Below are 26,001 nucleotides of genomic sequence, written 5' to 3'. Positions count from 1 at the left end.
CAAGCCCAACTAGTGTCCTTATGATTGTTGTTTTGGGACAGCCTGGGGGCCCAGGATGTGTGACTGGTACCTGAAGTGAATGTTGCTGGTGGGACTGAGCCCTTAAACCCATGGAATCTGATGCTAACTATTTGGAACTAATGTCAGAATAGGATTGAACCATAGGATGTCCAGTTGGGTGTCAGAATCAACAGCTGGTATAACATTTTGTCAGTATTTGATGCTTAAGATAACAAAGAAATATTAAATTCACAAACTTTGCTTCTTATGTGATTTTATCTTTTTGAAATGTTTAATAATATCATCTAGTGAAAAACGAGGAGGTAACTTTATGGAGTTCAAAATCAGAGCATGACTTTTTTCCATTACAGTAAATAAATCAAGCATACATTATTACATGAAGTAATAAAACACCCTGGAAAGAATACAAACAAATATACTAGTAGGCACTCAACAATTTTATTTCTTTTTATAATGTATGCACATGAAATGAGATTATATACAACAGACCAAAGCCTACCCAGATACCAGGACTCATATAAAAATATTTTAAGGCAGATTTTATTTATTTCTAAATAAGGCAAGTAAAATGCAGATTTAGAATTAAACAGGTCTTCAATAACTTCTGGTTATTATATGGTGAGAGAATTACGAACATCAAATTTTTGAGTATTATTGTACAAAACTGAAAACAAATGCTTTCCAAATTGTAGCAAAACGAATTCCCCCCAATACCATTAAGTCTACAAAGACACTATCAAGTTATCTGATGGTACCCAAATCCTATAATGCTTTCTCAGTGTAAATTTTGAAACATTCTGAATAATTTTATAAGCCCATTTTTCAAAAATGTCATTGGAAAAATACTGAAATCAAAAGAATTTCTGTTACTTTAAGTGCTTAACGTAACAAAACAAATGTGCTTTTCTAGGTTAATTTAATTCAAGTACAGTAGTACTAAAGATAACACATAACTTTAATGAAACCTAATCTTTTTGTGAAAAAGCAAGTCATAAAGCTAAACAAAAGTGGAAAACTAGTATTAGAATCAGCTGCATGAGTTTAGTGTAAGAGTACTTATTTTAAAGTTTTAGCAGAAAAAATCTTAAAGCTTGTTCTCTTCTTTGGAGCTTAAACAGTAGGTTGTGTTCTAATCATGCAACAGTTAATCATGTTTCTATAGCTCTCTCTTTAATTTTTATACCTGCCAATGTGTTCACGGGCTATAATAAGTCTTTGAATTTGTGCTGTACCTTCATAAATCTGCAAGAAAAAAGAATACACATAGGTGAAATATCTTCAGTACATAAATACTTCAACTTCCTCAATATTTTGGACAGTACCATAAGCTCCATTGTAATACCAAATTCAATCAAACCATATATAGGGTCTGTAATCCATAGAGATTCTGAAACATGATTTTGTGAAACCATGAAACTATAATTCTCTTATAAAAAGTCATTTACCAAAATTTTGGGAGTACCTTAAAAATCAAAGGATATCAATATTTCAAAAAGTTTGGAAACCTGAAGTTTAATGTTGCTAAAATATTTATCCAACTTTTCTGAACTGTTTTTAGCTAGTTGTCATCTTCAGTTATTTCCCATTTTTACTCTTACACCAGATTTTCTCTCTTGCTGACTAAGGAACAGAGTTTCTAAAGAAAAAAATGCTGGAAGGACTTGGTTTTAACTTAGATATTCCTAAGTAGCCAGTCCTTACTTCCAGTTTAAACATCTACCCCCAGCAATTTGTTATATATGGTTCAGATGAACCTTTATCAAATGGTTAATAACACTTTATCACTATCTCTTCCAAGTTGTTTTACTCCCAAATAAGGCTTCAATTGATACAATAGTTGTTGAGAAAGATTCAAAATAAAATAGTTTATTTTAAATGATATGCATACTTTTAGGAGAGCAAGTGGTGGATTACAATTAGGTAGATGTTAAGATTCAAGATGGTTGATCCAGACATATACTTACATGTTTATACCATTTACTTTGTTAACCTACTCTCTCAGTCATATACTTAAAGGTAACATTCTTCTGTGTTAATTAGTTTTTAAAGCTTTGGTTTATAGCCATCTATGATAGCTTATTATTTTTTTAAGATTTTATTTATTTTTTTAGAAAGAGCACATGGGGGGGGTGCAGAGAGAGAGAGAGAGGAAGAGAGAGAATCTCAAGTAGACTCCACACCCTGTGCAGAGCCCAATGTGGGGCTTGATCCCAGGAGCCCGAGATCATGACCTGGGCTGAAATAAAGAGTTGGACACTTAACTGACTGAGGTACTCCCCTATGATAATTTATTATTTCTAATGGCATAAAATCCCTAAATAATTTGTCATCTGTGAATATTCTTTTACCTAAGAAACAACAAAAATCATTTTTAACCTTACCTGATAGATCTTAGCATCCCTCATTAGTTTTTCTACAGGATATTCTGTATTAAATCCGTTGCCTCCAAAAATCTGCACAGCATCAGCAGCTAACTGATTTGCAATATCTGCAGCAAATGCCTTTGCTATAGAGGCATAGTAGGTATTTCGGCGACCCGAATCAATCTCCCAAGCTGCTCTCTGGTAACTCAATCTAGCTAGTTCAACTTTCATTGCCATTTCAGCCAGCAAAAATGATATTCCTTGGTGCTAGAATTAGAAAGAAAAAAGTTTAAGGATAATAACTATTTAAAAGTTTTTCTCCTAAAACTTTAACTTTAAAACTAATTTTAGACTTAAAAAATCATACTCTTCTTCCTCTAATGTTAACATATTACACAACCATAGTATAAAGATCAAGAACAGAATATTAATATTACTATTATATTATCTACTAAACTATATACTTTATTTAAATTTGGGCAAGTTTTCCACTAACATCCTTTTCTGTTCAAAGATCCCATCCAGAAATTCAACTGCTATTTCTTCTTAATTTTCCCCAGACTGTTAGATTCTTCAGTTTCTCCTTGTCTTTTATGACCCTGGCACTTCTGAATAATACTGAGTGGTTTTTTTTTTTTTTTTTTTTTTTTGTAGAATGTCCCCCAATTCAGGTTTGTGTGATGTTTTCTCTGAGCTGGAATGAAGTTATGTATTTTTGGCAAAAATACCATAAAAATTATGCGTATTCTCCTCCAGGGTATCTGCTGGGACCTTTTTTTTTCTTTTTAATGTATGTATGTATTTTTAAGTAAACTCTACACCTAGCGTGGGGCTTGAACTCACAACCGCATGCTCAGGAGTTACATGCTCTACTGACTAAGCTAGCCAGAAGCCCCTGCTGGGATTTTTTTTTTTAAAGAAAATTATTACAGACACAGTGAAAAATGATGTGATACTTTATCAGATGCTGACAGAGGAAAGTAAGCCCCAAGAAAAGGACAAATAAAAAATGCTTCTTATCCCCCCTCTAGAAGAAGTTCATAATCAAAGAGGAGACATAAGACAAACACCTTTAATAAAAGACAGTAAGTATTCTATTAGGTGTATAGCCAAACTATTATAGGGTAGAAATATGTTCACCATGTATAGGTAAGTGAAAATTTCAAATATACAGTATGGTTGCAGAAAATATATTCATAGAAAGAAAGAATACAGAGCAAAATGGTCACTGTAATAATCTCTGGACAATGGGATTATGGAGCAGTTTTATTACTTAATTTGCTCATACTGTATCACATAAATTATTCTACAATGAACATGGAATGGAACATATGCTTTAAAATAATACACATTAAAGAAGGCCTATAGGCATTTAGAAATGAGAATACTAAAATTATAAAAACATGCTTTGTATCATAGGCAACACCAAAATGGGTTTTGAAGACTAAGAGGTTATAAAAACCACACAAGTTGACTGTGTACAGACTAATATGCACCAAATGTCACATAAAACAAAAACCTGAGCTGTGCAAGTTCATATATTTACTGTTTCTAAAAATCACACTATTCCAGAATGTGACAAGTTGCTTGAGAGTAGCATGGTATATATGTCTTAAGAGGAGGCAATTATTAACCAATTTAAATAATTACTACATAGAACAAGAATATCCTCCCTTATTTCCTTCTGCCTGATTGTGCCCATTCTTCTAAGCCAATGATTCTTGCAAGTTGTTCTGTTTTAGTTTACACTTTTTTTTTTTTTTTGAATAGGTAATACATCTACCAGTTTGAAGTTCAAACTTCCCTCCTTCTATCATCCCTGCCATCTCCAACCCCATTTAATTCCCCTTCCTGGAGGTACCCAGGCTATTTTTTCATCTTCTCAGAGATCTTATAAACACATATAAGCAAATACATCTACAGCCTCTCCCTTTTTTACACATATGTTGGCCTACCATGTTGATGGTTCTTCATTTTGCTTTGCTTATCAATAAAGCTGAGTGCTTTCTATAGTAATATATAAAGAACTTCTTTACACCTTTTTTTTTAATAGCTGTAAACTATTCACTGTATGGTGGATCAACATTTTGGTTGTTTCTATATTTGGCAGTTTCAACATAATGCTGAAATGAGTAAGCTATAGACGTGTCATATTGCACATACGGGAGTAAAACTGAAAGATACATGTGAAATACAGGTGCAGAATAACCACTTTTGATATATAATATCAAAACGTTGTTCATAAAAGAAAGAGTGAATTATATTCCCACTGGCAATAAATAGAAGCCCTTATATCACCACAACTTTGGCAATCTGGTATAAGATACCTATGCTCCTCCTGTGAGATGTTAATGAAAAAAATCCCAGTGAGTCTCACTCAGTTTCTTTTCAGCCCATGCTTTGAGAAATCCTGTTCTAAACATCATCCCTGTAATGTCTCAGAATCCCTGTAATGTCTCTGGCCCATCCATGACAGTTTCGCCTTTTGGTTTCTCTAACCCAGTCTATAAGCCTTCACTCAGGATTTAATCTTATACAGCTCTATATTATTTCTTAATATTTGTTTTAGGATATGTATCGTATCTCCATAGAAAAGTTAAAGGTTCCTAAGTACAGAGTCTATGTCAAACTTCTTTTCTATTCCCAGAAATAGCTCATGTAATGTGCCAAAGGACAGACTCTTTAAGTGACTGTGTTCAAATCTTGGTTTCATTACGTATTAGGTGAACCTAAAATTTTACATAAAATAAATGAGACCAAGAGTACCCACTCCACAGTAATGTGAAGATTAAGTGAGTTAATACATGTAAAACCCCTAGAACAGTGCTTGGAACAGAGAAAGTATCCGATTACTAGTATTTTATATAGTAGGTGTTCAGTTACTATTTGTTGAATGGATGAAATAGAAGTTCATAGTGGAAATGTATTCTAAATGCTAGGAGTTTAAGGTTACCAAAACAGAAATTCATAGCCCATATGGTGCTTACATTCAAATGAGAGAGTAAGGAGAGACTTATAATAAACAAACACATACAAGATATAATGTTGAGTGGAGTTAAGAACTATGGGGAAACAAACCCAAGTGGGATTAGTATATAGAGTGTTGGGAGGTGTTGTTTTACATTGGGTGACGAAGATAGATTCGTTAGTAAAACGAATGAGGTAGTGGTATTTGGGGGGAAAGAGGAAAGGTAAAGACAACAGCAAAGGGCCAGTGTGGCTGACAGAAGTCCACTGTAAAAACTCTGGATTTTAATCTGAGTGCTTTGAACACAGCAAGTTCAGTATCAAAATTACCTCTACAAGCAGCTTTCCAAAAGTTTTCCTCTCCAGGGCGTATTTGGTAGCTTCATCCAAAGCTCTTTGTGCTAGTCCCACAGCACCAGCTGCTACCTAATATTTTAACATTTACAAAGCGTAAGTTCCTGTTGTTTTTAAAATACAGTTCAATGACTATTTGCCTATAATTCTAAGTTAAGGACTATATAAAGAGAAGATGACCTATACCCTTAGGCAGCAAAAGAAGGGGTGGGAGAGAACAAGCATTTCAATTTATATTTTTTATGAATTAAATAAAGCATTTATGAGGCAGAGGATCACAGCCTAGAAAGTCATTCCTTCTGTTCAACAAGGGAAAGTTTCTTAGGGAACTTATTCCTAATGAGTAAGGGAACAGGAAATGAGCACAATCAGCAGGAATGATTGAGTATGGACTGCCTTTCTGTAACAACTTCGCAGTAACTACAGTAATTCTGTATTTGCTAAAGTAATTTCTGTAACAGGCAATAAGACAGTTGATGAATTCTAAAAAAGAAAAATTATAGTATCTCTCCAACCTTAATTAGATATTAAAAAGGAAATACACACCAAAAAAATAAATAAAAGAGAAATACATACAAAATAGACCACGTTAAAATAAAACTACTCAATGTAATAAAAGATCCTCTAAAGATTGTCAAGTGACTGATATTACTTACTGGAGGTCTAGTTTTATCAAAAGCTCCCATTGCAATTTTGAAACCAGCTCCTTCACCAATTAAAACATTTTCTTTAGGCACTCTCACATCCTCAAACACAATTCCTCTTGTATCTGAACATCGCTGACCCATATTCAATTCCTAATAAGGAAAATAGTATATATTAAGGAACACTTTTTGAGCTAGTATGAATTTTTGCTTTAACCTGTTTTAGGACTTTCTGCAATTATCTAAAAACAGGGGTTAACAAATGATGGGTTATACCTATTTTGTAAAAAAAAAAAAAAAAAAAAAAGCTTTATTGGACTAGAATCACTACCTATTTGTTTACATATTATCTATGGTTACTTTCTTGTACAGTAACAGAACTGAGTAGTCTGGGACAGAAATCTTGTGGATCTCAAAATCTAAAATAGTTATAAACTGGAAGTTTACAAAACAAGTTTGTCAACACCTAATTTAAAACAATGTTTCACAAACTTTGAAACCAACAATAGTCTAAAGATCTACATGTACATTCGGCTCGGGTCATGATCTCAGGGTCCTGGGATCAAGTCCCGCATTGGGCTCTCTGCTCGGCGGAGAGTCTGCTTCCCTCTCTCTCTCTCTGCCTGCCTCTCTGCCTACTTGTGATCTCTCTCTGTCAAATAAATAAATAGAATCTTTAAAAAAAAAAAAGGCAAATTTCATTATGTTTGAAGGCTATCTTTTTTACCATCAATGTCTGGAAAAGCATTTAGCAAACATACTCTGATTCAGGATGGTTAATTAAGCTTAATGAAGCTAGCAAAAAAATGTGTCAACTCTTTCTTAAAATTAGGTTTACTGAAGTGGAATTTACATACAGAAAAATTCACCCTCTTTACATATAAATCTCTAACAGTTTTGACAAATGTATATATGGAACCACTACCACAATCAAGATACAGAATACTTCAGCACCCCCCAAAACTCCCTTGTACTTCTTTTAAGTCAACTCCCTTACTTTACTCCCAACCTGAAGCAATGACTGATCTGACTTCCGTTCATATAATTTTTCTTTTTCCAGAATGTCATATGAAGTAGAATGATAATAACAAGTAATAAGTGCCTTCTGTGTCTAACAAAGTGCTTTTGAAATCTACCTATATTGCTGCTGCTCAGTAATTTCTTTCTTTTACTGAGTAGTATTCCACTATGGGGATGTACCATATATCCATTATCTATTCAACAGTGATAGACATTCCCCTCTCACTCCAGTTTTTAGCAATCAGATAAAGTTGCTATAAACATTTGTGTTTAAACATTTGTTTTCATTTCTTTTGGATAAATACCTAGGAGTGCTGGGTATGTGGTAAGTGCATATTTAATTTTATAATAAACTGCCAAAGTAACTATATTCCCTCAACTTTTTATTTTGAAAATTTTCAAACAGAAAAGCCATAAGTGTAATGTAACAAATACCTACGTACCCTTTATTTCAATTCACCAATTATCATTTTGTCACATTTGCTTTATTTCTATGTTTTGTGTGTGTAACTAGTAGCATTATTTGCTGAATTATCTGAGGGGAAGTTGCAGATATGGTGACTCTTATCCCTAAGGAAAAAAATTTTTTTTTTTTTTTTTAAAGATTTTATTTATTTATCAGAGAGAGGTGGGGGGAGAGAGCGAGCACAGGCAGAGGCAGAGGGAGAAGCAGGCTCCCTGCTGAGCAAGGAGCCCGATGTGGGACTCGATCCCAGGACGCTGGGATCATGACCTGAGCCGAAGGCAGCTGCTTAACCAACTGAGCCACCCAGGCGTCCCAAGGAAAAAAATTTTAATCTCATTTTTAATCAACATCGTAAGCAGCAAAGAAAATGGGAGCACAGAGCTGTAAATAAACTCTTTAACTTGCTTGCCTAAATAGTATTGATCTGCTTCTAGGCTTGAAGAAATGGTAACAACCAGATATATAGTTTTACCAAGAAAGAAACCAACATTTCTTTTTTTGGTCTTTTTGTCTTGGTCTTTTATAAATCAATAACTCAGACCTTCACTCAACATAATGAGAAAACACTGTTTACAAAAATGGTTCACTCTAGCCTGTTTCCCAGACTCACTCCAAACACTAGAACATTTTAAAAAATCTTTTTATTTATTTATTTGACAGAGATCACAAGTAGCGGAGAGGCAGACAGAAAGAGAGGAGGAAGCAGGATCCCTGCTGAGCAACGAGCCTGATGTGGGTGGGGTTCGATCCCAGGACCCTGGGATGATGACCTGAGCAGAAGGCAGAGGCTTTAACCCACTGAACTACCCAGGTGCCCCTAGAACATTTTTTAAAAAAGGTTTATTTTTAAAAAGAGAGAGAGAGCCTGTCCTCCTGTGAGCAAGGGTGGGGGAAGGGGTAGATGAAGAGGGAGAGAAAGAATCCCAAGCAGATTCCCCTCTGAGTACGGAGGTGATGGGGCTCAATCCTAGGACTCTGACATCATGACCTGAGCTGAAACCAAGACTCTGATGCTCAACTGACTGAGCTACCCAGGCACCTCCAAACAGTAAAACATTTAAAACCAAAATGCTTCCTGTACTCCTCTCAAGCCAGATGAAATATAAAACACAAAGCATTTTTAAAAACATTAAATATCACAAATCTATAAAATGACCATATATTTCAAAAAAAGATTTAAGGAGGTTTAAATATATATAATATAATTATCTGTTTTTCTCACTAGAAAGTGAGCTCCCCAAAGGCAGGGATTTTTGTCTGTATTGATCCATATGGTATCCCCAATAACACAATGGTGCCTAGTATATAGGATGAACTCAATAATAAATATTTACTGAATTAGAGATATATTTTAAGTGAGAAAATTGGGAAAAAAGAGACTGGGTTTAGTACTAAAAACAGTGTAAGTTGTTAGGTCCTTTGCACTTTCTAGAAATGGCCATAAATTTGGCCTTAAGTTTTCTTGCAACCATCCTTAAAAAGAAAACACAAATAGAACATAAATAAAAACAAACCATTTACTTGGAAGAAACACATCCATTCTTATAACTTATACTTTGTTATACACAACAACCTCACTATAATTACACTGGTGAAGTACAGTCTACCTTTAATATCTACTCTTAAAAGAGAATATAGAAAACCAGGGTTAGAAGCCACATTGCAGGGGTGCCTGAGTGGCTCAGTGGGTTAAGCCTCTGCCTTCAGCTCAGATCATGATCTCAGGGTCCTGAGATCAAGCCCCGCATTGGGTTCTCTGCTCTGGCAGGAAGCCTGCTTCCCCTTCTCTCTCTGCCTGCCTCTCTGACTACTTATGATCTCCATCTCTCTCTGTCAAACAAACAAACAAACAAACAAATAAATAAATAAAATGTTTAAAAAAAAAAAAAAAAGAAGCCACATTGGGCAAGTTCCTAGGATACTGTAGTAGTGATCTCAACTCTGCCTTTAAGTGTGTAAATCATTTACTTGGATCTCATTTTCAACATTCAGTGAACAGACTGTAATAATGTGTATATTTTTCCACCTTTAATATTCTGTGGCCTCAAAGAGAAGTTGCCCCTCTTCCGTATTCTAGTAAATGCTTCCATTTTCAAGAGGCTTGAGTACAACAGAACAATTCTGATGGCTTTTAATAAAACAGGATTACATAACCTTTGGTAACTATTAATAAACTTCTAAAATTTCTCCTTTCCCTTCAATATAGACACCATTTGGTCATCATTAGGTTTTCTTTTTTACAAATTCATTTTGCAGAGAAGAGTTTTAAAGTTGTAAAATTAAGTCTCCTCTTCCTAGTCTCAAAGTTATAATCTTTGCTCTCACTAAAATGATTTTAAACACTTTATTTCTTCCTTTTTTGATTTGTTAAATTTTAAAATTTTCTCTTTAGTCTACTTTAAATATTAGTGCTAAATTATCTCCACACACCCAAATTTCAACAGTTCTCAAATATGTTACAGTATCTTTTCTTATTTAAACAAAATTTCTGGCCTTCCCACATCCAAGGCTCTTTACCATTCCCATATTTTCCTCAGGCACAGAATTTTCTCTTACTGGTGTTAATGGATCTGGGGTATTGTTTTATTTTTTTATTTTTTTAAAGATTTTATTTATTTATTTGACAGAGAGAGATCACAAGCAGGCAGAGAGGCAGGCAGAGAGAGAGGAGGAAGCAGGCTCCCCGCTGAGCAGAGAGCCCCATGCGGGGCTCGATCCCAGGACCCTAAGATCATGACCCGAGCCAAAAGCAGCGGCTTAACCACTGAGCCACCCAGGCGCCCCTGGGATATTGTTTTAATCACGACAGTGGGCATAATGCTAGTTATTCTACCAAAAGGCTGCTGTGAGGAAGGGCAAAGAGTGGGAAAATCTTCTGAAACCTAAAACTCTGTTATTGGGCAGGCCACATAAGTGGCAGCTGCATTTCTGCTTCATTATACTTCAGAGCTGTTAAAGACTGGCACCAGGAACAACCAGTTTTCCAAATCATGAATCAAAAGGATTATTCTCAACTTAAAATCTTCAGCTATAATATATAGACTATTTCACCTGGTAATATCAAAACATAACTTTTAAGGGATGGGTTAAATACGTGATGGGGGTTACAGAGCAAACCTATCTTGATGAGCACAGGGGTGATGTATGGATGTGTTGAATCACTAGGAATCCTGTACACCTGAAACACTATATGTTAACTGGAATTAAAAACTTAAAAGAAAAAGAAGGGGAGGAAGCTTTATTTTTATTGCAACTTAGTACAAAGAAAATGTTTTCAATAAAGAAAGCTAAAAGAGTAATTCTGAAATTTATAGTTAAAATAGTATTTGAGGCCTTAATCACTGATATATACACACTTTACCTTTCTTCCAATCTGCACTCCTGGGGTATCTGCTTCCACAATGAATCCAGTAAAGGCTCTATTAGCAGGAGTCTTTGGATCCGGATCAGAACGAGCCAGTAAGAAATACCTATTACATATATAATGTGGATATGATGACAATATAGTGACATCAACAGACAACACATGGTGATAGCTATCTCATTTAGTCCTCCCAAAAATCCCAATTATTATTCTCCCATTTTACAGATTAAGAAATGAAGAATCAGAGAGGTCAAAAACTTGCCCAAGTCACATACTTACAATGTAGCAGAGCTAGTGTTTTAACCCAGGTCTACTTCCTACTTAATATGGTATTTAACTTTTTTTTTTAGTAGTCTGAGTTTTTAGTAAAAATTCCTCATATCAAAATTATACAATATAAAAAGAAAAGTATGTATCATATTGGAAATGGCATTTTTCCCTTCCCAAAACTAGTATGACTCTTTAAGGGACAAGCTATCTGGAAAAGGACAACAAATAGGGCTGCCTGCGAAAGGAGTAATATATGAAATAAAGACACCTGTATTCTGCCTACTGTCTTCTTTTTGCAGCAAAATCACTGTTTTTGCTATAGCTGAATTATTATGAATATTTACCAGGTTTTCCCTCCAGAATTTTTCTCAGAATTGATTTTTTAAAAAAATTTTTTAAAGATTTTATTTTTTTATTTGACAGAGATCACAAGTAGGCAGAGAAGCAAGCAGAGAAAGGGGTAAGCAGGCTCCCCGCTGAGCAGAGAGCCTAATGCGGGGCTTGATCCCAGGACCCTGTGATCATGACCTGAGCCAAAGGCAGATGCTTAACCCACGGAGCCACCCAGGTGCTCCTCCCAGAATTGATTTTAAAGTGAAACATGAGGTATGTAAAAACATCTAAATGTAACCTGTGTTCTAAATGGCCAGACATAGGAGAATTTTTAAAAAATTCCTTAAACAGGGACACCTGGGTGACTCAGTGGGTTTTTACAATTTTTACTTGATAGTAGTAAAAAATAGTAAAAATTATCTTCTAGTTTCTTATATTACCTAATTTATCTTACTACATGAGAATTATACCTAACGAATTCTTAAAATTATGAAAACTTTTTTAGATTTTATTTATTTGTGAGAGAGAGAGAGAGAGAGCACATGTGCACAAGCAGGCAGAGTGGCAGACAGAGGCGGAGAGAGAAGCAGGCTCCCTGCCGAGCAAAGAGCCTGATGCGGGACTCAATCCCAGGACCCTGGGATCATGACCTGAGCCAAAAGCAGTGGCTTAACCGACTGAGCAACCCAGGCGTCCCAAATTATGAAAACTTCTAATTGCACTGTTAGATTTATTTTAATAGTTCCTTCATTTTTCTATTACTTTCTGTTATCATGATGACTTACTTAAAGATAATCATACAGCCCTCCTTAATACTGGACAGTGATAAAGGGGTTGATAGGTACTGTTTAAAATAAATAATTTCCTTGGGGCGCCTGGGTGGCTCAGTGGGTTAAAGCCTCTGCCTTTGGCTCAGGTCATGGTCTCAGAGTCCTGGGATAGAGCAGCGCATCGAGCTGCGCATCGGGCTCTCTGCTCAGCGGGGAGCCTGCTTCCTCCTCTCTCTCTCTGCCTGCCTCTCTGCCTACTTGTAATCTCTGCCTGTCAAATAAATAAATAAAATCTTTAAATAAATAAATAAATAATTTCCTGGTAGGCTCATTCCCAGGAATAATGCTTTACCTGCTAGAGAACTGCGCTACAGAGCACACACATATACTGAATCAGAATTTTTGCAGACAAGTAGGAACAGCCCATTTAGTTCATTATTCCAATCACCAGCGACCCCTTATCCTAGGAAGTCTTTATCTATATACTTGCAGTGATGGGTAAAAACATTTCCCATGACAACTCAACAACATTGGATAGCACTGTTGTTGGAAAGCTTGTTTTTACGTCTACAGTTTTCTAACTTTATTTCTTAAGATTTTTATTTATTTATTTGACAGAGAGAGACATAGCGAGAGAGGGAACACAAGCAGGGGGAGTTAGAGGGGGAGAAGCAGGCTTCCTGCTGAGCAGGGGGCCTGATGCAGGGCTCAATCCCAGAAGCCTAGGATCATGACCTGCGCGGAAGAGAGATGCTTAACAACGGAGCCACCCAGACGCCCCATTTTTCTAACTTTGACCCATTAATTCCACTGGCTTACTGAAGCAAATGTACAACACTGCTCTTTATTCTGTGTGATGTTATTCCAAAACTTTCATAATTCTTCTAAACTAACTTAATTCCTTTACTCTTCACGGGACATGTTTCCTAGACTCTTCCTAATGAGGGATACTTACTTGCTTCTTAACTTATTCCATTTTGTCAATGCAAGTCTTAAAATGTATCATACAGAACTATTACCACTTTTCCCCTCATTTGTGTTGTATTCCTATCATTTCAGCCAGAAATTACATTACCTTCTTAGACATCACAGTGTTGGTTCCTACTGAATCTACAGGTATCCATTTTACTGTCATCTTTTTTCCACAAATAATGGTATAAATAGGTTTGTCAATGTTTTTACTGCAGGTGATTTTATAATCCTTTGTTGAAATTCACGTCATTGTTTTTAGACCTATATACTTTGACCTTTAGATTTTACTAAAGTAACATTCCGTCTTTCCTAAAAGATAATCTGAGTTTTAAGATTGTCTTCGCCTGTTGTTCAGAATCAGAGAAGTGTACTATACCAATGGCTTTCCTTTTTCCACAGTCTTCAGAGAATAGTTCCAAGGAGATGCTAGTATAGCCAGTGGAGATATTAAGCCACGTAGATGGATTCACATTCAACCACAGCAGGTGTTTTTGTTTTATTTTCTTTTACAAATTAAACTTCTGAAGAGTGAGGTTGAAGAAATAATTCAGGGCTTAAAAATAGTTTTTAAAAATAACTGAACTATTTATGATCTTTTATGGACATTCCAGTTCCATGAATAAAACTTACTTTTTCTAAATATTTTATTTATTTATTTGACAGAGAGAGAGAGACCGTGAGTGAGTGCATAAGCAGGGAGAGCAGGAGAGGGAGCAGCAGGCTCCCCACTAAGCAGGGTGCCACAGCTGGATACCAGGACCCTGGGATCACAACCTGAGCCAGAGGCAAGTGCTTAACCCACTGACCCACCCCAGGCACCCCTAAAACTTACCTTAATTGTGGTACTTTAAAATAAAGGAGAGAGAGAAGGTTCTTATATGATGTAATTAACAAGCAATATATAGAGGTGTTTTAAACAACATACCAATTAGCTTTTCCTCCATTGGTTATCCACATCTTCTGACCATTAATAATATATTCATCTCCTTTCCTTTCTGCTTTGGTTTTTATACCAGCTACATCAGAGCCAGCTACAGGTTCTGTTACACAGTAAGCCTTAAATATATAGAAGCAATAAAAATAATTTAAATTTAATTATTAAATTATGAATGTTTAGAACCAGTAGTGTATTTTATTTTTGAAGCCAGTATTTTAAATATTTTTAAATACCTAAAAATAAAATATTCTCAGAGAATCATATAAACTGCTCAAATGTAGCAACATTAATATATAACTTAAAACCAGATATAGGATATCAATAAACCATATAAATCAAAATGTTAGATAACGTCAAGTTAATTTATTCACATGTAATCATTATTCAAATGTTTCTTTAGTATCTACTATGTACCAGGTTATGAATCAGGAGATGGAAAAACTAGAGATAAAAGACTGGTCTTCAAGATTTCCACAATAGTGGAGATGAATACTAACTATATTGTAATTACATATCTAAGTACTACAGTCATACACAATGATCTTGTGAAACTAGTTTAGCTTTAGGGTGTCAGGAAAAGCTTTCCAAAGGTGATGTTCACATCAAGTCTCAAAAAGGAAAAGGTATTCTTTGGGGATGAAGAAGGAATGTGTATTCCACGCAGAATAACAAATGCAAATGATATTGAGATAAATGCAGGGTTACCCAGAGTTTGTAATTCCAAAGTAGCAGAGTCCCATAACATGTAAATTCTATGCATGTAAGGGAATTGACTATTTTCATTTTCACCCTTGATTTCATATTCTGGGTACATTTACTGCCATTATGCACTAGCAGGGGAAAAATGTATAGTAAACCTTTATTAATTCAGAAGTTAGAATAACACAGGGACTACAGTAAATTTATTTTTATATATACTGAAGTACTGGTAACACACAAAACAGCCAAAAAATATTTAAAATACTTGAACTATTTTTAAACACTTTTATCTTAGAAATACGTATTTATAAACAATAATTATAAATATTCTTATCAGTGCATTAATGAAGGTTCTCCTAAGCAACTCCATGCTAAAATTTTTTTAGCTTATTTCTAGTATTATATAGGATACAGAAAAACAATCTAAATGTGTCAATTTTAGACAATATTGAGAACTAGCCTATTAAACTCTGATTTAAGAGTTACCAATTAATTAAAAAATCTGTATAAATGTTTTTATTAAGCAGTTTGCCTAAAACTAAGGTACCTGAAAAGAGAAACCTTGATTCTTAACTTTCTAGTCTTTCAGACCTATTTTCACAATTAGTTCAAAACTGTTAACAATCTACTATATTTTGGTATCACAATCACACCCTAAATTGAAATCTGTTCAGCCTATAAACAAAATTCAAAATCCTTATGTAAAAATACTTTCAGAATAGGTCCTCAGTGTGTGTGTGTGTATATATGAATAAATATCTTTATTTTTTTTTTTAAATAGGCTTCACGCACAGTGTGGGGCTTGAACTCATGATCCTGTGATCAAGAGTCACCTGTTCCACTGAATGAGCCAGGTGGGGGCCCCTATAACTATCTTTTAAAAATCCAATTTAAATATTTGTTGAGTAGTGCTCAGGGAATTAAATAAAATCTATATTCTTTCCAAGCCACTTGCTCAACAAATAGAATAGCTTTTCAGTCACGTTAATTTCTTCTTAGTTCAAAAGACTATTAGTTCAAACACCTACTGTCATACATTCAGTCTGAACTTCCTGACACACTCACTCAGGTCCTGAACTGCAGAGTGCTCCATTAAACATCAAGTATTTCTTTCTTGACAATAAGCTAGGAGATTATGACACTTGTCTTGTACCCTAGAAACACCATTATACCTAAATGTGTTGCTAACGTTTGTCTTCATGTGTTACATTCCAGTGTACACATATGTACTGGAAAGTAGAAATAGCACCCTTGTTCCGCAGCTGCACATACTCACACACATCAGTGGCGCCTCAGTGAGCCTCCCCAAATACTTCTTTTGTTGTTGGTCATTTCCAGCAATAAGAAGAGGCATTTGCTACCAAAGAAATGTGACATTGAAAAAAGCAAGATATTTTATTAGGTATGTAAATTCAGAGATACTATAATTCAAAACGAGAGTACTAATTTCTCCCAAGGGATAAGTCCAAAGAACTGGCTAGCCTTTATTCTTCCTTTAAGAGAGTTAAAACCAAGAGGAAATAAATCTGTGAATCTAGTATTTTCAAAAATTAAGTTATATTGGGCTTGTTGGTAATATGTAAAAATCCACTGTAGTAATATACACAAAGAATTAAATTTAGGATTAATAACGTGTTACATATGATCAGACATCTTAAGAACTGCTCACTAAATTCAGCACTGCCAGCAGTGGCAGCAAGCCTTCCTGATCCTTCTCTCCAGAATGCTAGTCTTTGGCCCTGCCCTTACCTAAGAATTGCCACTGACAGAGCAGCCAAAGCAAACAGTGTCCCTACAAGGACAGCTAGGACTCCAATTACTGGGGACAACAGGAACAGAATGATCAACTTATGCAATAATAACTCTAGGCTTCACTGCACAATCTTGTGTTCCTTTTATTCACTTATTTTTAGAAGATTTTATTTATTTGACAGAAAGAGTGCATAAGCAGGGGAGAGCAGGGAGCCTGATGTGATGCCTGGCTGGATCCCAGGACTCTGGGATCATGACCAGAGCCCAACTGATCCATCCAGGTGCCCCTCCTCTATTCCTTTTTTTTTTTTTTTAAAGATTTTATTTATTTGATCACAAGTAGGCAGAAAAGCAGGCAGAAGAGAGAGGGGGAAGCAGGTTCCCCACTGAGCAGAGAGCCTGATACGGGGCTCCATCCCAGGACCCTGGGATCATGACCTGATCTGAAGGCAGAGGCTTTAACTGACTGAGCCACCCAGGTGCCCATCCTGTATTCCTTTTAAAGAAAATTATGTTGGCCAACTAACCTAACCTAGCAGTACCGTTTCACTTAGGCAATTAATTTTCTAAGAAACTTACCCCCAAAGAATTTGCTTCAATAGCAGTCTGAACCCCTGTGCATCCATAAGCCAATTCTTCAGTAATTAAACAAGCATCAAAAATTCCAAGTCCAAGACCTCCTGTAGAATCAAAATATTTTAAGACCCATTATAATATATAGTAGATCTTATTAGAAATAAAGGTGAACTATTTTAATTACCAAGAAACTAAAAAAATTGTTCTAGTTAGCACAGTAACAAATTAGACTTCTCCAAAATAGTTTTAAATATTTCAAAAAATTTTCTATTTGTAATCTGGACCTGCATTCCTGTTTCAACTTGATTTTGTAAAAATTTGATTCAACTGTGCTAAAACTTTGACTCTTTCACCTGAAGGAGTGACTATCTCATAGAAAAAAGTCTGAACAAAATGTAAAATCAAAGGTAACACCAAAATGCAACAAACTGACTAACTCTAAAGAGAAATTACCAGAGTCTAGGATGAAATTAAGGTTGAAGTGAGTTATAAAGGAAAAATGCCTTGAAGTGTGAATACAAGGTTTCTCAAAACAGGCAAATACTGAAGTCTGAACAAAGATAAAGGTAGAAAGCCATTTATCATAAATGACTTAAGATAAATGGCAGTTAATATTTGAAAGAATGAGTAGAGTTTTACCATTTTCCCTGTTCATATGCATTATAAGGATTAAAAATGTGAAGAAAACTTACCATAACTCTCTGGAATGTGTGTATTCATTAAGCCAAGTTCCCATGCTCTTTTAATTAAGGGGACAGGGTACTAAAAGGAAAGAAAAAGGTAAAAAAGACCTTTTAAAAAAAACAATTATATTAAAAATCTACATAGTTCAATTATATAATCTTAAGAAAAATGTAAACAACTTTTTTCTCCTTAAAATGCATATACCTACCTCTCCACTTTTATCGTATTCTGCAGCAACTGGGATTATTTCTTCCCTGGCAAATTTACGAGCAGTAGCTTGAAACTCTTTTTGCTGTTCAGTGAGCTCTAAGAGTAAATCATTCAAAAAAATATTAAAACAAGATAATGAGCTGAGGAAAAATGTCCTATGAACTCAGTATGTGAAAATTTATAATGAAGTCTTTAACTCTTGATTAACCAGAAAAGTCCACAAATAAACCACAAAGACCACAACACACTTTTTGGACTAGAAAGATTTCACTATATAATATAAATAAATCTATGTCAATACAAGTACCAAAGGACGTAGGTAAGATTTCTATCTTTTACAAATGAGTAACAGACATAAATTTGTTTTTCTCTTCTAATTGGTGAGAATTAAAAAAAAAATTGTTTTCACTTGTTATTAGTTCCTAAGCAGATTTATCAAATGTTTAGTAATCCTGAGATGAAACTAAATATAAGATACTCCCTGATCTCAAGAATCAGGTCCAACCAGGGAGATGAGACATGCTCGGTGACCATAAACCAATAAAACCTGTTCCATATAAGTTATATCAGTTATATAAGTTATATATAAGTTCCATATAACTTGTATCATATAAGAATACCAATATGTGGGATGCCTGGGTGGCTCAGTAAGTTAAACATCCGCCTTCAGCTCAGGTCATAATCTGGGAGTGCTGGAATCGAGCCCTGTATGAAGCCCTGCATGGAGCTCCCTGCTAGGTCGAGGGAGCTTCTTCTCTCTCTGTCCCTCACCCCGCTCATGCTCTCTCTCTCAAATAAATAAAATTTTTAAAAAAAGGAAAAAAGAAAAATTTTTAAAAAGACTACTAATACTACAATTTCACTCTTCCTTTAAACTCAGATAATTTAAGGTTATAAATTAGCACAAAGCAACTGGTAAAAGTGGTGGGAGGGTTTCTCAAAAGTTAACAGTAAGATAGAACTCTAATTCAACTGCAAAAAATATGAGATTCTGTTGTTATAAAACTAATGAAATGAATGTGGTGGTTGGACTAAGGACAGGAGCTGATCATTTGGATTTTTTTAAATCCACACTATCATAGGGTTTTAATGTGGTTGTGTCAAATATCAAAGGATAGGTAAAATTTAAAAGAGATATAGGGTATTTCAGGTAAGAACAATAAGAACAAAAACAAAGAGATAAGAATGAGCCAGCATATTCAAGACTATAATAATCATTTTGTATAGGGATATGAGAAATAAAATGTAAAAGACATGAGAACTTTGGTGTTGGATCAAATAGCCTAAAATCAAATCTCTCATTTTATAGATAAGGAAACAAAAGCTCAGAATGAGGACATGATAGCCTCACAGTCTTACCATGAATTAGCAGTAAAAATATACTTCAGTTTCAGTCACTGTTCTCTGTATCACAATTACTTCTAATATTGGAACCATCAGATACCAAGGTTGTGGTTGAGTAAAGGACAGGGAAGGCAGGCACCTAGTTTCTATTATTTATTGAGAACCTACTCAAATCTAGTCACTGTGTACTACGGATTTACATATGTAGTACATTAACCTTCAGATATATCCCATGTTGTAAATATTATCTCCACTTTAGAAAGAGCCAGATACAACTGCCCACAGATGTTATCCCTGGTCCTTAAGTTTAATGATCTCACTCCTCAACACCTGTATCTATCCCATCCTGTTACTCAACAAACCATCAGATTTCTCCAGCTGGGTTTTTTTTTTTTTTTAAGATTTTATTTATTTATTTGACATAGAGAGATCACAAGTAGGCAGAGAGAGAGAGAGGGAAGCAGGCTCTCCGCTGAGCAGAGAGCCCAACTCGGGACTCAATCCCAGGACCCTGAGATCATGACCTGAGCTGAAGGCAGCGGCTTAACCCACTGAGCCATCCAGGCGTCCTCTCCAGCTGGTTTCTTACTACTAAATATGAATTTGTAAGTGACAAACTGAAACAAAATAGCAATGATACCTATGTTAATAACACAGTAAGAGAAAATCCAATGCCCCAAGCTGCTATCCTCACATGGCCTGAAATTTCCCATTTAATTCTCTTTCAAAAACTGTAAAGAAGCTAACAATCTTAAAACATAAAATGAAAACCAAAAATGAAACCCTGGTGAGCTCTGAGCTTGTCATTTGTATCCGGTATGAGTTAATTATCTGAGCTGCCTTGTAATTATTTTCTGAGACCAAGAAACCAGAGAAAATGGATTTTTAACTAAAAAAAAAGGTAATAATTTTAAAGCAAGAAGCACTTTAGGAGGTGATGAATGCTAAAAATAGGGATTATTATTTCAATTTTTTTTCAGGATCTGCATTTTAGAGAGCAACGGGTTTGCTTGCTTCAGCAGCACATATACTAAAATAGAGAGCAAAGGGATAGGGAGATCTTATGCCTTTTCCTTCCCAAACCACATGACTCTCTCATCCCAGGACTTTAAATCCTATCCATTAGCAACAAAACTGCAGTTCAGATATATTAGGGTCAAAACAGGCTTTGGCTTCTTAGCAGGTTCCTAGCACTATGTATCTAAGTGTTCAAAACACATCTTTTGCATTCGAATTTCTAACTTGAAGACTGTACCTATCAGTAAATTTGTTATTTTAGGGTTACATACTTAGGAAAAGGGCACAGATATTATGTCTGCTAACACAGGTCTCTACACAGAATATTATGCTGAAAAAAAAAAAAGAGGTCAGGGGCGCCTGGGTGGCTCAGTGGGTTAAGCCACTGCCTTCGGCTCAGGTCATGATCTCAGGGTCCTGGGATCCAGTCCCACATCGGGCTCTCTGCTCAGCAGGGGGCCTGCTTCCCTTCCTCTCTCTCTGATCTCTTCCCTTCCTCTCTCCTACTGTGATCTCTCTCTGTCAAATAAATAAATAAAATCTTAAAAAAAAAAAAAAAAAGAGTTCAGGAAGCATGGGTGTGACTGGAAATCTGTGGATGGTAATTGGTTCTATTTATTGACAGACAATACTAAGATGATTTACAAGTATATTCCAGACAAATACATATACAATGCAATAAAAAATGCACATATATAACAATTATGTTTAAAGTCAAAAGACGGAACAAAACATACCAAAATTAAATCCCAATTTTGGTTCATGCTGTAGGGCAGCTTTTGTATGTTGTGATCTCCAGTCAAAACGAGAAACACTTTTTAGGACCTGTAAAAGATAATTTTATTAAAATTAAACATCAAATAAGAGAATACTGGCAATTACAAGTGAGTACAGCTACTTGTTTGACTATACTCAAGAGCATAGTTTTTTTTGTTGTTGTTTTTTTTTTAAAGATTTTATTTATTTATTTGACAGAGAGAGATCACAAGTAGGCAGAGAGCTAGGCAGAGAGAGAAGGGGAAGCAGGCTCCCCGCTGAGCAGGGAGCCCGATGCGGGGCTCGATCCTAGGACACTGAGATCATGACCTGAGCCGAAGGCAGTGGCTTAATCCACTGAGCCACCCAGGCGCCCCAAGAGCATAGTTTTTTAAGTCATTACTTAAAGGCCTTCATTAAATAAATAAGCCAAGTATTAGATGTGTGAACACTTACTACAAAAGAAATATTTTTTTTTAAAGATTTTATTTATTTATTTGACAGAGAGAAATCACAAGTAGATGGAGAGGCAGGTAGAGAGAGAAAGGGAAGCAGGCTCCCTGCTGAGCAGAGAGCCCGATGCGGGACTCGATCCCAGGTCCCTGAGATCATGACCTGAGCTGAAGGCAGTGGCTTAACCCACTGAGCCACCCAGGCGCCCCCAAAAGAAATATTTTTAAGAACAATGAAAATAAGACTGATCAGCAGTATTTGTACTACTCAAGTGGAGTATCTCAGAGGCAAACAATATTCAGGGGTATTAGCAGACATAGGACTGCTATCCTGGAAATCTCACAAGCTTTAGGTCATTTGTGATTGAGAAGTTGGGGTGGGGACAAAAATAGGACGGAATAGTACTGTGTTCAAGAGTTCCCCAGTCTATCAATTTTGATACTCTGTCCGGTGAGCCTCAGAGGTATGCCTCTGGGAATCATCCCCTTGGAGGATTCCATTTTCTAAGATACCTCACTTTATTCAACAAAACAAATTAGCCTAAAATTATATTCTATATTTTCTGCTCTTGTCTATAGGCATTCTTAGAATATTCTAAGGCAGTGGTCAGCACACTATGGCAGCCACTGGATTTGTAAATAAAATTTTATTAGAACAACATATTGTCTATTACTGCTTTTCCAGCAGAGTTGTACAGTTATCAGAAATCATGCGGTCCACAAACCTGAAAATATTTACTGTCCCTTTACAAAAACGTTTGCCAACCCTGTTCTAAACTATTGCTATGCTACATTTCTTAATATCTGCAATATACCATTTCTTTTAAAAAATGTATAAAAAAGTATCAGATATATATATATTGTTCCTTTGCAGTCCATTTTTATACTCATGACAATTTAATGTACACAAAAATAACCATTTGCATTTATTAAAGTTAATGGAAAACATACCGTAACTCCTTCCTGAAAATGTTTGAGGACAGCAAAACATAGTTTACACTTCAAAGGATTTGATGGAAATATCCCTATGCAATTCTAATATTCCAAAGAAAAGAGAAACTGAACAATATACTTATGTTTGAAACATAAGTATACATATGTTGCTCATGTTTCTTGAAAACTGTAAAAAGAAACTGTCCATTTTGTAGGTGACAACTTCAGCTTATACAGAGAATCACCTACATTTGAAGTGACAATAAAGACTGTCAAGTATTTTTTTTAGTATTTATTTTTAAAAAAGATTTTATTTATTTATTTGACAGAGAGAGAGATCACAAGTAGGCAAAGAGGTAGGCAGAGAGAGAGAGGGAATCAGGGTCCCTGCTGAGCAGAGAGCCCAATGCAGGCCTCAATCCCAGGACCCTGAGATCATGACCTGAGCCAAAGGCAGAGGCTTAACCCACTGAGCCATCTAGGTGCCCCAAGATTGTCAAATATTTTAAATAGCTCTTTCAAAATAACACTTTATAATTTTGGCATTGGGGTGAGGAAAGGGCATTTTTCTTCGAAGCTCAGGTCATATTCTGAAAGCTTCCTGCTTGGATCTTGAGGGCTAGTGCTTTTCTATAGAATGTGAAAGATTCTAGTTTGGTCCTTGATATGTACATATAAAACATGCTTAAATATTCTGTTAAATAGTAATTAGGACATAAATGATTTTTCACTGTAATAAAAATGCTATATTGAAATTAAAAATAAATTTACTTTGGAATAAAACATGGTTTCTCTAATCCTTACTGTTCAGTCATCATAGACCAAAGCTATACTTGTTTACAGTCACATTCCACGTATTAATTCACTGAATCTCCAAGTCAAGCCTAGGATTAAGGCACTACTTTTATTCCTATTTTGCATATGAAGAAACTGAGACTCAGAAAGTTCAAATGGAACCAGGATTCTAACATTTACTATAGAGAATCCATACCACCAACCACCCTGCTATACTGCTCTTTCAATTTAAGTCTCCTAATTGGTTATTACACTGAATAAAGAAAAACGCCATCCCACAAAAATCAGACCAAATCAACTCGGCTCTTCTAAATGTGTGTTTAGGTATCAGTGCACAAAAATCAAAACTTACAAAACAGGTAAAATAGTCTGCAAGACTTTAAATAGGGAATTATTAGTGGATTTAAAATAATTTATAAAAAGTTTACATATTATTTTTCAGGAAAATGTTATATAAAACAAAATACAAAAGTAGCTACAGCCAGGGAACAATCCCCATCTATCTGCTAATTACATATAATGTTAGCCATTTAGAGAGGGGCGTCAGTGGACACAGAATATAGAAGCTGTAGACTGTTTGGATTTAGGATGGTTTAACTCTACATCCCACAAGTATTTCCCAGAGCCTGCGGCAATTACAACCTTAACTCAATTATAAATGACATTTAAATTGCAGTTTTGTGTTAATATATCAATAATATTTAAGGTATAGAGCATCTACTGAGACAAATTAGAATCTGTGAGCCACAACACGAGAAGAGACAAGCTTCGAGCAAAATTCTGCGGTAGGTTCTTCTTTTTACTTTGTAATGTACGGAACAGAAGCGCTCTCTTCCACAGTCCAAAACCAAAGAGTATTAAACATATTAAGTATCCCAAGAAGAGGCTGCTTCGTTTTCCTTTTCCCGGTGACTGCAGCCGCCCAAGACAAGAATGTCTGAAATCTACACTTTCTAGCATTATCAAATGCACGATGAAATTTACTTTTATGATTTCTTCTTGGGCTAGAGATAGCAAGCCATAGAGTTTTCTCAAAAATATACTGCAAAAACAAGGCCTTTGCTCTTTCTGAGATCCCCGCCCAGTTCAGAGACAGGTTCACGTACGGACGGGGTGAGATTCCTGGGGTAAATATTTGGAAAGTTCCCCCGGCCAGAGGAAGGGGGGAAAAAAAAAAAAAAGAAAAAGAAAAGAAAAAGGACATTCTGAAAGTGACCAGCGCCTATATTAGTCCGAGGGAGTCCCTCCTCCCCCCCATCCCGGGAAGGCACCTATTTTCCTCCCAGGCTTCCCTCCCTCCCACCCCTTCCCAAACCCACCGACCCTTGCTCTCTCTCACCCTGCAGCTACGCCTAAACACCGCAGCCATGTTGACTCTCGGTCCGGCTACTCAAACGATAACTCAGTCCGCGGCGCTGACACTGCTAGGGTCGCCCCCGGCGCGGGGCGCCTGACCCGTCTGGTCCCGCCTTCACCCCGCCCACCGGCGTTGCTGTCGGTGCGGAGGGAGGGGAGAGGATTGCACAGAAAAGGGGGCGGAAGGGGAAGAGGAGAGGGGGAGGAGTTGCGGGCGCGCCGTTCTGGAACGCCTGAGGCGTCGCGTCCGTACGACCTTGGGCAAGTGGGGGGGGGGGTGTTTGATGATCTCCTGGGGCCTAATGGGTCCCGAGGGGTGGTCCACGAAAAGGCTTCGTTTCCCTCGAGCCCTGAGTTCAGACAACGCCACCTCTCGGGGGGTGGGGGGCTGGGGGGAGTAGCGAAGGGTCACGCTGAGAGGGACCCGGGATTCGCGTTCGGTGGCCGGAGCCCGCTGGCGGCGCGGGGCCCGCCAGGAATCTGGGTGAGAGGGCACGGCGAGCGACCTCTGCGCGGTGTGTGCCATGCCTGGCGGAAAGATTCCTCCCTGGCCGGCAGCCTTGACCTTTGTCCCGGAAACCGGTTGGACCCACATCGTTTGTGCTCTAAGTAGCCCAAGAGCACTTTATTGTCAGACTCTGGTCCAAAGACTAAAAAGGATGGACTGTACTTCAGAGAACAGGGGGAATTGAACCACTTAGGTAAAATTGACCTTTTCTAATATCCCCGAGGCTATTTATTACTACCCACGTGCGTGGGTGTGCAGTGTTCTGGAAAATAAGACGCGCCTATTTAAAGCTCCTGGTTCAGCGAATGAATGTTGGAAGTGACGTCCACGTGAAGAATTGTACTTAAAGTCACCTTCTCATCCAGTTGGACCCTGAGTTGGGAGACGGACGCTGTAATGTTACAGTGCTGGGGGCTTTATAAAGCTCTACAGGTTTGG

At 36.5% G+C, this 26,001-nt stretch overlaps 1 protein-coding gene across 1 annotated transcript; it reads right to left on the bottom strand.

Moving 5' to 3' along the window:
* Window positions 1–437: 437 nt before the first annotated feature.
* ACADM (acyl-CoA dehydrogenase medium chain) lies at window positions 438–25,205 on the bottom strand. Its single transcript, XM_045064732.1, has 12 exons — window positions 25,039–25,205; window positions 21,501–21,588; window positions 18,401–18,498; window positions 18,201–18,270; window positions 17,512–17,612; window positions 16,457–16,537; window positions 14,470–14,600; window positions 11,197–11,305; window positions 6,362–6,502; window positions 5,682–5,777; window positions 2,403–2,651; window positions 438–1,263 (listed from the first exon to the last, which is right to left on the bottom strand). Exons 1-12 carry the CDS (start codon window positions 25,066–25,068, stop codon window positions 1,192–1,194), a joined length of 1,266 nt encoding a protein of 421 aa, XP_044920667.1. The 5' UTR covers window positions 25,069–25,205; the 3' UTR covers window positions 438–1,191.
* Window positions 25,206–26,001: the final 796 nt, after the last annotated feature.

This window comes from Mustela putorius, unplaced genomic scaffold, assembly GCF_011764305.1.
Source record: "Mustela putorius furo isolate JIRA1106 unplaced genomic scaffold, ASM1176430v1.1 tig00003853_pilon_pilon_pilon, whole genome shotgun sequence".
NCBI lineage: Eukaryota > Metazoa > Chordata > Mammalia > Carnivora > Mustelidae > Mustela > Mustela putorius.
This window is presented reverse-complemented; position numbering and strand designations above follow the sequence as displayed.